General features: G+C 37.3%; 1 protein-coding gene across 6 annotated transcripts in view; it reads left to right on the plus strand.

The window, feature by feature from the left end:
* Positions 1 to 17,143, plus strand: part of Txndc16 (thioredoxin domain containing 16) — an 82,769-nt gene that overhangs the window by 50,081 nt on the left and 15,545 nt on the right. For all 6 annotated transcript variants that reach the window (XM_028758643.1, XM_028758645.1, XM_028758644.1 and 3 more), the window contains 3 exons: positions 537 to 596; positions 13,605 to 13,773; positions 14,069 to 14,205. In XM_028758643.1, coding sequence (XP_028614476.1) covers positions 537 to 596; positions 13,605 to 13,773; positions 14,069 to 14,205 — 366 coding nt within the window. The remainder of the gene's footprint in view (positions 1 to 536; positions 597 to 13,604; positions 13,774 to 14,068; positions 14,206 to 17,143) is intronic.

A 17,143-nucleotide genomic window follows, 5' to 3' on the forward strand; every position in this document is an offset into this window, starting at 1 on the left:
GAAGGATGCATGTGACATATGATGACCCTTAAAAAGATGGGTTTTGTGTTGCTTTCTAAGTATTATACATTGTAAAATAGCATAGTTTTCATGTCTCAAGTAGACTGCACACATTAAAGCATTTACTTCTGATTCTAAGGAGTAAAACTTACTTTCTGTGTTTTTAGATATATAATTTACAAATTATAAGGTCAATGATTAAGCTAGAAATTCAGCTAGTTACTTTTCAAAGCTAGTATTATTGAATGTAATTATTTTAAATATATCACCATTTTATAGTAGTATAGGAAATCTATTATCTTCAAGTAATAGCCATTTCACTATATGTAGTATGAATGAAAATATTAGTTGCATTTGGATCTATATAAGTGGTAGAATAGTACTGGCTACTCTGTAGTATGGTATCTGTTATTTGGAAATTCTAGTTTTGGTAACTCTCATAAACCTCTGCATGTGTTTATGCGTGTGATGTAAGCATGGGTGCTCTGAACATAAGCATGTCCTAATGTCTGTTGAATTGTCTGATTTTATTATAGGGCATGCAGTATCCATGGCATTTCTGCAATCCTATATTGATGTGGCAGTTAAATTAAAAGGTATTATCCTGTGGTATCCATGCTTATTTTTTGATCTGAATGTGAAACTATTTGTAAAACCATCTTAAAGATGCAAAACACAAACCCTGCAAAATTTTAAATTGTGGCACTAAGGTTAAATGAGAAAATAAAAGGGGATGATGGTGGTATTTTTCAGGACAGTTTTATCTATCTTCAGTTTTCAGGACAGTTTTATCTATCTTCAGTTTTTGCGTTCCCACATGAAGCTGAAATGTTTTGTGAAGAATTGTGTTGGAATTTTTATGGGGGTTACATTGAATCTGTAGATTGTTTTAAATCAGATGGCCATTTTTACTATATTAATCTTACCAATTCATGAACATGGGAGATCCTCCCATTGTCTGATATCATCTTCAGTTTTTCCTTAGTGTCTTAAAGATTTTAATCATACAAGTCTTTCACTTGCTTGGCTGGAGTTACCCAAAGATTGATTTATATATATATATATATATTTTTTTGAGGCTATTATGAAGGGTGTTATTTCCATGATTTTGAGTCTGTTTGTCATATGTATATAGGAAGGCTACAGATTTTTTTGCAACGTAATTTTGTAACCTACTTTGCTGAAAGTGCTTTTCAGTTGTAGAAGTTTTCTGGTGGAATTTTTAGGATCTTATGTATATTTAAGGATACTTATGTATATTATGATATCATCTACAAATAAAGATACCTTGGCTTCTCCCTTCCTATTTGTATCCCCTTGGTCTCTTTCAGTTGTCCTATTGCTCTAGCTAAGTTGTCTAGTCCTATATTGTATTGAGTGGATATGGAGAAAGTGAACACTTTTGATTTGTTCCTGATTTTAGTGGAAATGCTTTGAGTTGTTCTTCATTTAAATTGATGTTGGCTATGGGCTTGCTTTAAGTTGTCTTTGTTATATTGAGATACATCCTCTATATTCCTAATATCTCTAGAACTTTCACCCTGAAGGGATGTGGATTTTGGCTGTTATTATCTTTCAGTTTGTTTATATGGTGTGTTGCATTTATCAATTTACATAGCTGAACCGTTCCAGCATCTCTGAGATGAAGCCTGCTTGATTATGGCAGGTATCTTTTTTGGTGTGTACTTGGATTTGGTTTGCAAGTATTTTGTTGAGAATTTTCACAACAGTGTTCATAGTGGAAATTGGTCTGTAATTGTCTCTCTTTGTTGGATCTTTCTAAGGTTGAGGTATAAGTGTAACTGTGGCCTCCTAAAGAAAAATAGTGTCTCTTTTGTTTCTATTTTGTGGAATAATTTGAGGAGTATTGGGATTAACTGTTCTGCTAAAGCCATCTGGCCTTGGCCTTTATTTTTATTTTTATTTTATTTTTTATTTTTAAATGGGAGACATAACTACTGCTACATCACTAGGGATAATAGGTCTGTTTAAATTCCTTATCTTGTCTTGATTTAACTTTTTAACTGGTATGTATCAAGAAAATTATCCATTTCTTTTAGATTTTCTAATTTGGTGTAAGGTTTTTAAAGTAAAACCTTATGATTCTCAGAATTTCCTCAGTGTTTGTTGTTCTGTGCCCCTTTGTGTCTAGTTTTGTTAATTTGGATCTACTCTCTTTGTTTTTTTAGTTCATTTGTCTATGGGTTGGTCAATCTTACCATTTTTTTTTCTGAGAGAAACAACTCTTTGTTTCATGGATTCTTTGTAATTTTGTTGTGGTATTATTTATGTTTTATTGATTTCAATCTTGCTGTCCACTCCTTTTGGGTGTGATTTTTTTTTCTGTTTTTTCGAGACAGGGTTTCTCTGTGTAGCCCTGGCTGTCTTGGAACTCACTCTGTAGACCAGGCTAGCCTCAAACTCTCGAACTCAGAAATCTGCCTGCCTCTGCCTCCCAAGTGCTGGGATTAAAGGCGTGCGCCACCACTGCCCAGCTGGGTGTGATTTTTGTTTGTTTGTTTGTTTTCTAGAGCTCTCAGGTGTGCTGTTAAGTTACTAGTATGAGATCTATCCAATTTCCTTATGTAGGCACTTAGTGTTGTGGACTTTCCTCTTAGAACTGCCTTTATTGTGTACCACAAATTTTGGCATGTTGTGATTTCATTTTCAATCAGTTTTAGACAGTTTTTCATTTCCTTCTTAATTTCTGTCTTGACCCATTTTTATTCAGTAGAGAGTTGTTAGTTTCTATGAGCTTGTACATTTCCTATTGGTTCTGTTGTTGTTGATAAACAGCTTTAATATGTTCAGAGGATGCTGGGTGTTAGTTTTCTTGTACCTGTTGAGATTTGTCTTGTGTTCAAATATGTGGTCAGTTTTGGAGAAAGTTCCATGAGTTTCTGAGAAGAATATATGTTTTGTGTGTGTGTGCTTGGTGAAATGTTCTGTAAATATCTCCTAGGTCTATTTAGTTTATGATTTCAGTTCCAGTATTTTTGTTTAATTTTTTGTCTGTATGACCCATCTATTGGTGAGAATTGGGCACTGAAGTCACCCACTATGAGTTAATATGCGATTTAAGCTGTAGCAGTTTTTCTTTTATAAACTGTGTGCTCTTGTGTTTGAAGCATACATGTTAATAATTGCAGTGTCCTCTTGTTATATTTTTCCTCTGATAAGTATGTAGTGTTCTTTCCTAACTCTTCTGACTAGTTTCACATTGAAGTCTATTTCATCAGATATTAAAATGGCTACACTGACTTGTTTCATAAGTCCATTTGTTTACAGTATCTTTTTTTATCCTTTTCTTCTGAAGTGATGTCTCTCTTTGATGTTAAGATGTGTTTCTTTGATGCAGCAGAAGAATGGATTTTATTTTTTAATCCATTCTGTTATTCTGTATCTTTTTATTGGGGAATTGGAGCTATTGATGTTGGGAGTTATCAATGAGCAGTGTTTATTGATATCTGTTATTTTGTTGTTGTGATATTCTTCTCCCACCCCGACTTCTAATTTTGGTTTGCTGGTCTGAGATTATTTATTCTTTCTGCTTTCTTGGGTTCAGTTAAACTCTTTGAGTAGAAGTTTTTTTTCTAGCATCTTTGGTAGATTTATAGATTGGTACTTTATTTTTATTGGATATTTTACTTATTTACATTTCAGATGTCATCCTCTTTCCCCATTTCCCCTCCTTAGAAACCCTTTATCCCATCTCCTTCCTCCTTTTTGCTTTTATACCATTTTAATTACATGCAAGTATTAAGGTCAGTTTTAGGTTGAGGAACTAGCAATACAATAGATGCAAATAGTCAAGGAACAAGCAAGACAGTAAGCACAAATAGTCAAAAAAAAAAGCAAGGCAGTAAACAAAGTTCCATGAACATGCCCATGATCACTGTTTCTAAGGGCTTATCAGAATGACCAAAACATCTGAGCCTACTTCCCTGTCCTAGCCCAAAGTCATTTTCATGTCTGAAGTCTGTTTCCTTGTTCTAGCCTAAGATTTAGATTCTTGCCTGAAAGTACTTCTTTGTTGATTCCTGCCTGAAATTACTTTTTTGTTCTAGCTTAATGTCAGATGCCTGCCTGAAGCCCACTTCCTTGTCCTTGGCCAATGTCATATTCCTGCCAAGCACCCCATTTCCTTGTCCTTGGTCCATCTCAGATTCTTGCCAAGTGGCCCCAAAAGCTCTCTGCCTCTTCCCCCTTTTTTTTTATTTCATAAACAAGACTGAGCCTGTCTTAGATTGTTCTGCCAAGAATTCCTTCCTTACCCATCATGGGTTATGCATTATCCAAAGCAATGCACTTCTGTCTTAAGTTGGTAAGGCTCTGTGTAGAATCTTACACATCCTTGACTTGCCAGCCTGTTAATTTAATAACTCTGTCTGAGGGTCCATTTTCAGTTTCAAGCCATGTACTTTGGCTGACAACATGTTGATGTTGTTCAAGACAAGCTTTAACATGTTGGGCAGGAATAAAAGTATTTCCAGGACAAAAAGGGCTAGCATGATCAAGCTATATATACTATTCTTGAAGCTTGACCAAAATAGAAATACTGACCTCAGGCCATGGGTAATTTTATCACTAGTATCTGTAGCATTAAATCTCAGCAGAGCAGCATTCTTTAAATTCATAAGCTCACTATGTAAAGTTAAAACATCCAGAGAGTTGTTCGAATTATGCCAAATACACTGCAAGTGTCTTTAAACTTTTTCCGAATTATAGTGATTACCACTGTACATTTTAGAACTAACACGAATCCAGTGGTATTCCTCATGACACTCGAGATGGCTCTTTACTCTTAAACTCTGAACCTCTTTCCAATAATTTAAATAGGATAAAGAGTATCAATCCATTGTTCCAAACACCTATCTAAATCTTCTTGTATATTCAACACATTAGTAACATTTTTTGCTAAATGATTAACAAAAGTAGCTGTTTTGACTTCTTGTGTCAAAGCTATTGCAGAAGCAGTGGTGCTAGCAATTAATGTAATTAACGCTGTTATACCAGCAATAATCAAGCCCACTATCCTCTTGCTTCTGCTTAAAGTCTTACTCACTTCTTCCGGTACTTGCAAGCTTTTTTCAGAATACCAAGGTTCTGTGATACTCAGGGCAATAAAACAAAAGCTGGTTTGATAGACCTCCATAAACAGATGTGCTGGGCTTCAACACACTAACACAGTTAGAAAGTGTACAATCAATGCAACTTAGTTAAATACTGTAGAAGAAACAAAAGTAATTTTAACCTGACAGTTAAAAGAGCCTTAACACTTGTACTAACATGTGTTTGAAATCCAGATCCTGTCCCAACTTTATCTCTTGCTAACATAGCATCATAGAGAACTTCAGCTAACTTTCAAATATGTCTCTGAAAATGTCTGGAACCAGACTTCTAAATGAAGACTGTTATTTCCAATATTGGATTGATTTCAAGACCAGTCCATGATTGAGTCCGAATAAGTGTTCACATTTAAGAAAAATATAAGAGTCATTATAACTTCTCTTTTTGATTCTCTGTTCCACAAGGTCTAAGAACTTGAGGCAAGGCAGCTTGTCCAATCTGGGGTACAGGTAAGCAAAAGTAAATCAGGAATATATGTCTAATACAGCTTCCCAGTCACCATTGTCAGGGCACCCAGTAAGCTCACAGGTCAGCATCATTCTTTGTCCTGGCATCAGCATTTCTCATGAACCACTCTGGGAGCCACCATGCTCCTTCAGCCTCCTGCAGAAAAAACACAAACATGCCCTCTTCCCTGTATTAAACACTTATGATCTTGGGTGCAGGTAGCCTCTTTGAGTGGATTTTTTTTTCTAGCATCTTTGGTAGAGCTAGATTTATAGATCGATACTTAAATTTGGTTTTATCACGGAATGTCTTTCACCATCTTCTGTGATCGAATGTTTTGCTTAGTCGTAGTCTATGCTGGTATCTGTGGTCTCTTAGAGTTTGTAGACTATCTGTCTAGGCCCTCCTGGATAGTCTCCATGAGAAGTCAGGCCTCATTCTAATAGGTCTTCCTTTATTTGTTATATGGCCTTTTCCCTTGCAGCTTTAATATTCTTCTTTGTTCTATACTTTTATTGTTTTCATTATTATGTGTCATGGAAACTGTCTTTTATGTTCCAGTCCATTTTTTTGGTGTTATGTATGTTTCCTGTACCTTGATAGACACTTCCTTCTTTAGAGAAATTTTCTTCTATTAGTTTGTTTAAAATATTTTTCTGTGCTTTTGACCTGTGTTTCTTTTCCTTCCTCTATTTCCGTCATTTACAGACTTGATCTTTTTATAGTGTTCCAGATTTTCTGATGTCTTGTGCCTTACATTTAAAAAACATTACCATTTTCTTTCACTGAGGTATCCATTTCTTTTATCTTGTCTTTCCTGTTTGAGACTCTTGTATTTTTTGTATTCTGTTGGTACAGCTTAACCTCTGAGATTCCTTTTCAAGTTTCTGAATTTTTCATTTCTAGGTTTTTCTAAGTTTGTGTTTTCTTTATTGATTCTATTTCTACTTTCAAGTCTTGAACTGTTTTTTTCATTTTTCCACTGTTATTTTGTATCTTCATAGATTTCTTTAATGGATTTATTAACTTCCTCTTTAAGGACTTCTACCATATTTGTAAAGCCTGTAATGAGGTACTTGACCTCTTCTTTAGCTATGTTGCATTTTTTAGGGCCTACTGTGGTGGAGTTGCTGGGTTTTAGTGGTGGGGTTTTTTATGCTGATATTTAGGCATCTGGTCCTGATGTTGGGTCTCATCTTTGTTGTGTTGATGTTCTGTTCATTGGTTTCTGTTGCCCTCTCTGGTATTTACAAGTGGGTTGCCTGGTAGGTAATGCTTCTGAGATCCTGCCAGTTGTGAATACTGGGTATTCCAGTTAGAATGTGGTATTTTTGATATTGGGAGGAGATGCTTAGGCATGGAAATGGGCTTGAAGTGGGGTTGATGTAGTCCACAGAAGGGAGGAGAACAAGGTATTCCACCAGTATATACTTATTCCTTTGGACTAGTAGTAGAGAATGAGGAGAGGCTACAACAGGTAATCTGCTACTGAGCTAGGGATCAGACTAGGGGGTTGGGTTTAGAGAAGAGTGAGAGTAAAGACCTGAAAATTGCCAACCAATCCCCTTGGTCAGCGTGGTGAGGTGGGTTCCCAAGAAATGTCTGAGGGTATTGCTGCCTAAAGCAAAGGGATAGGTGGTCAGGAAGGCCACAGGAGAAGATCTGTGTTGTCCTCTAGATATGGGGCTGAGGAGGAATGAAAGGCCGTCATTTACATAAGTGATCATATGTGATCCAGGTACAGAGTTGGGGATGAGACAGGAGGACTGGATTTGAAGCAGAGACAATAAAGTGAAGGTCTGAAGATATATTACCTGCTTCCCTGGCCTTTGTAGCTGATGGGTTGCAGGAGATTAGTTTTCTTGCTTTCTATAGCTATGACAAACCACTATTGCCAAAAGCAACTTAGTAACAAGAGGGTTTATTTCTCCTTATAGCTTATAGTCCTTCACGAAAGGAACTCAGGGAAGGAATTTGGAGGTAGAACTGATTAGAGGCCATGAAAAAATACTGCTTACTGGCTTGCTGTCCTTACTTTCTCAGCCTGCTTTTGTATATAATGTAGGACTACCCATCAATCATTAATTAAGACAGTACTCCACAGACATGCCTATAGGCCAGTCTTATGAAGGCATTTTCTCATTTATGATTCCCTCTTTTCAGATAATGGCTGCATTTATGTCAAGTCGATAAAAGCAACCAGCACAATAATATCAATAACAGTATTTTGCATCAGTGTTGACCCCTATACAGGTTAAATATTACATACCTGAAAAACCGAAGAACAGAAGTAGTTTAGATGTATTTAATTTGAAAATAAATTATTTAATTTATTTTAATATGATATAAAAAGCATATAATGATATAATGAGATATCTTGGGAATAAGATTAAGATCTAAACATAAAAATTCATTTATGGTTCACATAAATCCTGTAAACATAGCATCAAGGTAATTGTAGCCAGTATTTTTCTGATTATAGTTTGTCACATTCGTCTGTAGAATTTTCTACTTGTGTTATATGAACACCCAACTACATTCAGATTCTGGAGCATTTTATACTTAATATTTTTGTTGTATCAGGAATCTCTAGAGGAACAGAACCAGGAGAATGAATATGTTAAGAGAGAACTTGTTAGATTGGCTTATACACTATGTTTGGGTAATCCAACAGTGCTGTTTCTGCATGGAGAGCCTTAGAGCCTAGTAGCTGCCCAGTCCCTGAACTGGATGCCTCTGCAATTCCAGTGATTCTGAAAGTCGGAAGGATTCCTGCAGAGCCATCAGTCTTCAGTCAGTATTGGAAGCTTAAAGAAGTTAGGCTCTGATATCATCAAAAACATGTATCAGCAGGAGAAGCAGCAACAACTGAGCAGATGAACAGGGAGATTCAACTCACATGACAGCAGTGAGACATGGGAGCAGTGAAGCAAAATTTCCTCAGGACTTCCTTTATTTGGCTGTCATAGTAAGTTGCTACTTACATTCAGGATACACGTTTTTACTTCACATTACCTGATCAGGGAAATCCTTTGCAGGTGTGCCCAGTAGCTTACTTTTCAGTCAATTCCAATTCCAATTCAAGTTGACAAAAAGAATAACCATCACAAGTTCACCCCTTGTCAACCTGACATCCAGCCATATCTCCATATATCATGTTTAATTTCCAGTATCAAGTCATAGTTCTGTCTATTGTAATGTGACTGTCTCACAAACACCAAATACACTGTTTCCCCTGAGATTCAGTGAAAAAATATCTTAAGAAATGCCTAGTCTTTTAGTGTTATATAGTTTTTATACTATAGACTTAGCACACATAATTGATAATGTAGATTTACAATATTTAATTACAGATATTACCTCAATAAGTGTTACAGTATATGATGAAGAACTAGAAGAAAGAAAACACAAATATCTGCTTATAGATGTACAAGCACATTCTTAACAAAACAAAACAGAAACATTCATAACAGCATTCTTTGGCAGGAGCCATAATAGGACAAGCTAATAATTAGCAGTTGATCATCTTGAAATGCTTGCCTCGGATTATTATATAATCTGCGACAAGTGTGCCCCATCAGCAAGGCTGTGGCCGGACATATTTTAGGAAAGATCCTGCTATTAATATGCTTTTCCTATTATTATTATTATTATTATTAAAAATATATAACAATCACTAAGCAATAGCACTCCCCTTTGGAGCAGATCTCTGTAGACTCACGAAGGTGTACTGTCTTGTAGTGATGCTATATAGACAAATAGATGACTTCTTAAGTCTTAATGATGATCCTATAAGAATTCCTAAAATTATATCAATGATTATAAAGCTCTTTTATAGTGGGACTGCTATTGTGTCCCTTTCTGATAGTCAAAACTGCTATGAGAACTCTGCCAGTCTCCCAAGTGTCATCAGTTAACAGCCCTTAGATGGTAACCAGACCCCCTCCTGCTCAGAACACATTCCAAGGTGGGTGTAAAACAATTAACCAAAGGTCACTAAAAGGGAACTCACGATTTATTATAGGTGCTAGGACAGAAGAGAAAATATTGCCTGGGTTTATCTATACAAAATTTCACTAATTTCTTAGTTATAGTTTTAAACCTTCTGTGAACCTGTGGAGCTAGACAGGTGATGGATGTTTAGTCAGATAATTACTCCTAATGGATATGCATGTAAACATTCTTGATTGTAAACTTCTATTTCAATTTATGATTTGAATTTTGGCGTGAACTTGTGATGAACTTTGTAACATGTGATCAGGTACTCCGAATGATGTATAAGACAAAGGGACGTTCGTTAGCGGTCACTTCACTTCACTTTCTCTCTCTCACTTCCTCTCTCTCTCTCTTACTTCCTCTCTCTCTCCCTCTTCTCTCTCCTCACTCCCTTTTTCTTTCTTCCCTGCTTAGAATCTCTCTACTTAGAATTTTTCCTTTATTAGAATTTTTTTCCTTTTCCCCACTTAGAACCTTCCTACTTTTCCCCTTAGATAGCTTTCATAGGAAACTTATTACACTTAGCAATAAACTATAATAACTTCTTTAAGTGTCTTTTCTTCCTGTGACCTCAAACCAACAGACCTAAGTTAGAGCCTAGCAGCACCTGCAGAGAGAGTACTGAGGTTATTTGCCTAATTCCCTGCTGTCCCTGGGCTGAGGTGTTAAGTGCCAGAAACAACAGTTTCTGGACAGAGGATACCAGAGGGCAGGCCAGCTACAGTAGCCTAACCTTAGGTCTTACCCACTGCCTATGCTCTTCCCATCCCCCTCGGCTGCCTCAAGAAGAATGGACTGGAGGAGAAGAAAGATCACCTTCTCCTCCCACCAAGCTGGGTACAGCTTGTTTCTGTAACTTTTTTCAAAAGGCCTTAGCTAGTGTTTGTAACTAACTTCTACAACACTCATTCTGTATTTATTCCACCTGAGCATGTACCTCAGCAGGTCTTTGTTCTTTACCTAGAGGGTTGAGCTGCACTTTTATTCTTGAAATGTCTGGGCCATTTCTCATCCTCTTTGGATTGGGCTGTAGTTTCCTATTGACCCTCTTCACAGGACATGGTAACACACCAAGAGACACCCAGAAGGATCTGATAAACTCCAGACACACTCTTCCTTGTTGTCATTGTGAAGAAGCAGCCTGATTTCCTTAAGACAGTCTGGATCAATCACTCTTCATAATAGAGTAATTTCTTTCTTAGTATGCTGACTCAAGGGAATGAGGTATCCTAAGGCAACCGTGAGGAGTCTTAACTTCTATATCTGTGGAATGTTGGTTATGGTTTCTGGCAGAAACAGTTCTCTATCTGGAGCCAGAACTTCTAATGCAGAAGAGTAAAAGTCACAGGAATGGAAAGCAAAATTTTTCTGATGGGCTGCTCCAGGTGGTGAGGGGCACCATTCCCATTTGACTTGCTTCTGGATGCCTGAATCCTGCTGTAGGAGAAATGGTACCGTGTATTGGGCACTGATTCAGAGCAAGTGGAACTTTCTGGAGAACTCTGCTTCAGCCCTCCAGGTTAGTGTCACCTAGTTGGCACCATAACTTTGTCTTTAAAAGGATATTCTACTATTCTACCAAGCCTGGTAGATTGATTGCATAGTAAAACCAGTGAATTCTGTGTGTAAGAGCTCATTGCTGCACTTCTTTTACTGTGAAATGAGTTTCCTAGTTTAAGTACTGTACAGGATATCATGATGGTGGAAAAAGCCTTTGAGTCCATGGATGCAATATCACAACAGTGGATAAGGCCTCTTTGAGTCTAAAGATGGAATATCATGATGGTGAGTAAGGCCTTCACTGAGTTTGTGGATGGAATATCATAATAGTGGATAATAGTTTTGTCAGAAGCATTACATGCAGGAGGAGCAAGTCCCTAGCCAAAATATCTGTTTGGTTAAGAGTGATATGCTGCTGTCTCCATCGTAGTCCAGTGTAGTTAGTCTGCTACCAGTTGCTAGCTGGTCACCTAGGGGAATGCTGCCATATATAGGGGGCTGCAGTGTTGGTCTCTACTATTGTCAGGTCTGATATTCAGCAGCAGTTGTAGCCAAGTCAGCTTTGGTGACTGGAAGTCCACGTTGTTGATCCCATGTATCATCTCCATCTCTACAACATGGGTCTACTGGGATGGCCAGGGGAAGAGGTTGCCTTTCCACAGAGTAGGCCATCCTGTCTACTTGATTATTGAACTCCTGGGCTTTTGATGGACATCTCCACGGGATACAAGTGTCTTTGTATCCTTTGCTGCTTTGGTGAGATCTATTCACATACCTCTTCCCCAAATGTGTTTCTTACCAGTTTTCAAGTCTTCAGCCATCCAGCCAAACTATTGTCAATAGCCCATGAATTAGTATATAACCATATATCTGACAGTCCCCTTTCCAATCATATGCGTTACTCAAAGAATGGTCAGTGTGTACTGTAAACTTTTAAGTTATAAAAATATTATAGTACTTTGGACATTAACCCTATGTTCTGTCTTTGATGTTGGCCCCTTGAGAAAAAAGCCATTTTTTTTTGTCCAAGATTGTGAGTATTTTCCTCAGCCACAAGGTGGCAGCAAATGTCAAATTTTTAATACTTAATGTAGTTATTATATCAAAGAACCCCCACCTTCAGATTAGAGATTCTATTTGAAGTTAATGTGTTAGTGAAATTTATGGGATGTGGTACTCTAGGCATGCCAGCATATTAGGTTGTTGACTGAAATATAAATCAATAGTGAGTCTACTTTCTTTTGCTCATTCCTTCAGTATAAGAAGTCTTATAACTTTAACATGTATCAGCGCTCTTTTTTATTTAAAAGAAAAATCAAAGTTATCAATTTGAGAGAACAGTTTAGGAGTGATTCACATGTTGATAGAGATTTCTTTTTTTTTTAATCAATTATTTTATTTGTTTATCCCACTTTCCGGTTACCCCTCCCCAAACCCCCCATTCCCCCCCCCTCCCCCCGTCCCGCTGTCTGGGAACTACTTGCTTCCTTAGCATCTAGGACTTTCTAGTGGTTACTCCTAGTCCCCCATCCTCCACTGCTACATATTTCTATTCAATCTTAATCTAATATATTGACACTTTTTATTAAAATGAATTTCTCCTTTTCTTAGTTTAATTATGTGGTGTTGGTGTTAGTTGATTTTTTAAAAATCTGTTTTCACCCAATGATCTGTATATTTCAGAGAACTTTAAGTGTTTTGTTGTTGAACAAGTAAGAATATATGCCTTTTGTCCTATGCATTTTCCTGGGATGACAAGAGATTATTGTGTTTCGGTGGGGATGATAATTGAGGCCCCAGGTTCATGCTTTGATGGTGACGAGTACAGACACAACCCCTTCTCCCAAGAAGTTTTCTTCATAGAGACAAACATTCATCAGACGATGCAGATAAACACAGAGCTACAAAACGTGACTAGGAACTGAGTAATGTAGTTCTGTCATAGCATGTAGCAGAGGGACCTGGTCCAGATGGGGTTCCAGGCAAAGTGTTCATGAAATAGCATCATAGTGACACATACCTATCCCTACAAAGCTTGGTGGGGATGAGCTCGTAGCAGAACAGGGATTGGTGATGGGCAAGGAGGAGTTTGCTGCACCAGAACAGATTTGATTTAGAAAATGTTATCTTTAGCAGTATTTTAGAGATACTAAATCTGGGATGTGAAGTAGAAACCCATCATAGTTATCCAGCAGAAAGAATAATGGAAATAAATATAAATATAAATATAAATAGACTATAACTGGAAACATGTAAAATTAAGAGTTGTAAAATTGAAAAGGTAGTGAGTGACTGAGTAGGGATGGGAGGGTTAGGAACAGGGAGATGAGAAAAATGTTGCTCTGTTTTCTTAGCTGCATAAGAGTGGAAAATATCATCAAGGGAAGACCTCACAGAGATCAGGGGAAGAGGTCTGCAGGAGTGTGTCATGCTGGGCACACACTTGAAATGGTGGGATTAAACAGTACTGAATCAAAGTAACGAACATTCTGCATTAGTGTTTATAAAATGTGCATTTCCCTTTAATTCAGGCAGGTCCACTATCCTTCTCACTAGAATAAATTGTGCAGATTGGTCTGATGTATGTACGAAGCAAAATGTTACTGCATTTCCCATGGTAAAGTTGTACAAGGAAGGAGAGAGCCCAGTGTCTTATACTGGTATGTTGGGAACTAAAGATCTCCTGAAGTTTATCCAGTTGTAAGTATTCATCTTCACTCTTAAGGTTTCTAAGTTTGAGGCTCTAGTTCTAACTCCATACTTTGTTGACATGCTTTTAATAGGGTCAAGGATGCTAGAGCTGAGATCACAGAGTAAATACTGATAATGAAGCTTGGTGCATGTTCTGTCTCTTTCAGTTAGAGTGATATTTTTTTGAAAAGAATAATTTTTGTCCATAGTCTATGTAATCTATTGTTTGCTAGATTCTGTGTTTTTTACAAACTATAAAATATCTTTAAGAATTAATTTTGAGCATAGTTATATATTTATCCAGAAACAAGATCTCCTGTCCAGTGAACATAGCATCCATCCAAGAAGCAGAAAAATATCTACGCGGGGAATTATATAAAGACCTGTTTGGCTTTACAAGTGTGTCAGTACTGGGGCTCTTTAGTCCAGCCATGATATCCGGTAAGTAGAGTGGAACTCTCCCTTTTTTATTTTGTGTTTGCTGCATGCATGCATATGGGTGGGTGGGCATGTGTGTGCACATACACGAACAGTCAGTTGCCTGTGAATACATCTGTAGAGGCCAGAGATTGACATTTTGTGTCATCTTCTGAGCTGTCCTCATTTTTTGAGGCAGAGTCTCTTATTAAACCCAGAGCTCGCAAATTGGCTGGCCTGGTTGGTCAGTAAGCCCTGGGAATCCCCCTGTCCCCACCTCATAGTGCTGAGATTATAGATGCACACTGCCCAGCATTTATTTTTTACTGTGTTTTCTTGGAATCAAACTCCACTTCATTATGTTTATGCAGTATTTTGCCCACTGAGCCATCTCCTTAGCCCACACTTTTAAATTGCACAGTTTAAACAGTTGTTGTTTAATAACTGTTAAAAAATTCTTCTTGTAGAGAATTTTAAATATAGAAATTTGAAGAAAAACCTATGACACAATTACTCAAAGAGTCTATATTAATTTTCTTGCTGCTGTGACTAATTACCTGACAAGAGGCAACTTAAAGGAGACCTGTTTTTACTCAATTTGGGAGCATAGTCCAGCATGGCAGGGAAGGTGTGGAGGCATGAGCATGAGGCTACTAACAATCACATGCTGGCAGGCCAGGAAGCAGAGATGCATGTCAGTATTCATGGGTGTGTGTGTGTGTGTGTGTGTGTGTGTGTGTCCTTCTTTTGTTTGTTTTTGAATTTTCATTTTTAAGATTGAAAGATTTTCCCATATAATATCCTGATTATAGTTTCCCTTCCTTCTACTCCTCCCAATTCCTCTCCACTTTCCCTCCTCCCCACCCTTTTTCTGTCTCCCCTTAGATAACAAACTGGCATCTGAGAGATAATAATAACATAAAATATAAGATAAAACAAAACCAACAGAAGGAAAAGAGCCCATAACAAATCACAAGAAAGACATACAGATGGAGAGACATACTTGTTCTCACAACTTTACACCCAAAAGTATGTTCACTAATATCTTAGGCCAGTGGTTCTCAACCTTCCTAATGCTGTGACCCTTTAATACAGTTCCTCATGTTGTGGTAATCCTCAACCATAAAATTATTTTCATTGCTACTTCAAACTGTAATTTTCCTATTGTAATGAATCATAATATAAATATCTGATATTTTTGAGGGTCTTAGGTGAAAGGGTCATTTAACCCCCAAAGGGATCAAAACCTGCAGGTTGAACCACTACCTTAGACTTTTAAAACCTAGTCAGTTAGCACACACCTTTAATTGCAACTCTTGGGAGGCAGAGGCAGGTGATCTCTGTGAGTTCAAAGCTAGCCTGGTCTACATACTCAGTTTCAGAACAGCCAAAGCTATGCAGAAAAACACTGTCTTAAAAACCTACAAAATATGAAATTAACAGGCTGACAAGCCAAGGACATTTAGATTCTGCACAGAGCCTTACCAACCTAAGACAGAAGTGAATAATGCATATTCCATGATGGGTAAGGAAGGCATTCTTATCAGAACGACCTAAGACAGGTTCAGTCTTGTTAATGAAATAAAAGAGGAGAGGCGGAGAGCCTTTGGGCTGCTTGGCAAGAATCTGACATGGGCCAAAGTCAAGAAAATGGGCTGCTTGGCAGAAATATGACATTGGTGAAGGACAAGGAAGTAGTCTTCAGGCGGGAATCTGACATTAGGCTAGAACAAAGAAGTAATTTCAGGTAGGAATCTAAATATTAGGCTAGAACAAGGAAGTAGGCTTCAGACATGAAAATGACTTTGGGCTAGGACAGGGAAGTTGGCTCAGATATTTTGGTCATCCTGATAAACCCTTAGAAACATTGACCACAGGAGTGTTTAATTATGTTTAATGCCTTGCTTGTTCTTTGACTATTTGTGTTTAATGTCTTGCTTGTTCCTTGACTATTTACATCTATTGTATTGCTAGACCCTCAACCTAGAACTGACCTTAATACATGCATGCAATTAAAATGGTGTAAAATCAAAAAAGGAGGAGGAGGGATGGGATAGGGGTTTCTAGGGAGGAGAAATGGGGAAAGGGGATGACATCTGAAATGTAAATAAATAAAATATCCAATAAAAAAGTAAAGAGGAAAAAACCTACAAAAAATCTAGTGAATTAGAATAATTATCACAGATATGATGTTAAATTTGATGTCATTCTTTGCATCCTTTTTTACGTACCTAAAGATTACATACTTAAATTTTTATTTTAATGCATTTGGGAGAAAACAGTGTATCTGAGTTAATATCTTACTTTTATTTTAGTTATAGGTACATTTTCCTCATCTGATTCGTATTATTCATAAATATTTTGGCTGTATAGTTTGATTGGATGAATATAATTTGTCTACAAATAATACTTGTACTCTTTTCCTTCTTTAAGAAAATACTTGAGTCTTTATGTGGGTTTTGAACTAGTTAATAGGAATAGACTTTCAGTGGAGTAACTTTTTGGCAAATTATGTTGGTTGTGTAATTGCAAATTATATTTGCTATTCATTTTAAAATGGGGTTTTATTGCTTGATTAGTGAATAGTTTAAGGTAGCTGAACATTAATGACATTGAGGCTTGGTCATTGTGTTCCAGTTATTTCCCCTCATTTAAAAAACAAAACTTTGATGATTGTTCTAGTTTGATTCTGGTGTTGAGATGCAGTAGTCTAACCTAAAGCAGTTCAGGAGAAGGAAGGGTTTATTTCAGTTTATACTCCCAGGTCACAGTACATCACTGAGGGAGATCATGGCAGAACCCTGAACACAGGACCTGCAGTCAGAGAACTACCTCACAGCCACGGAAATATGGTATTTTCTGGCTTGCTTTCTGGCTGTCTCTCAGGTTCATGTTCAGCCAGTTTTCTAGCTTGTATGCCACCTGTAGTCCCTAATCGGTACCCCACAGGGACAGCCAGCAC

The sequence above is a fragment of the Grammomys surdaster genome, unplaced genomic scaffold (assembly GCF_004785775.1).
Source record: "Grammomys surdaster isolate TR1022 unplaced genomic scaffold, NIH_TR_1.0 126198, whole genome shotgun sequence".
In the NCBI taxonomy this organism is placed as follows: Eukaryota; Metazoa; Chordata; class Mammalia; order Rodentia; family Muridae; genus Grammomys; species Grammomys surdaster.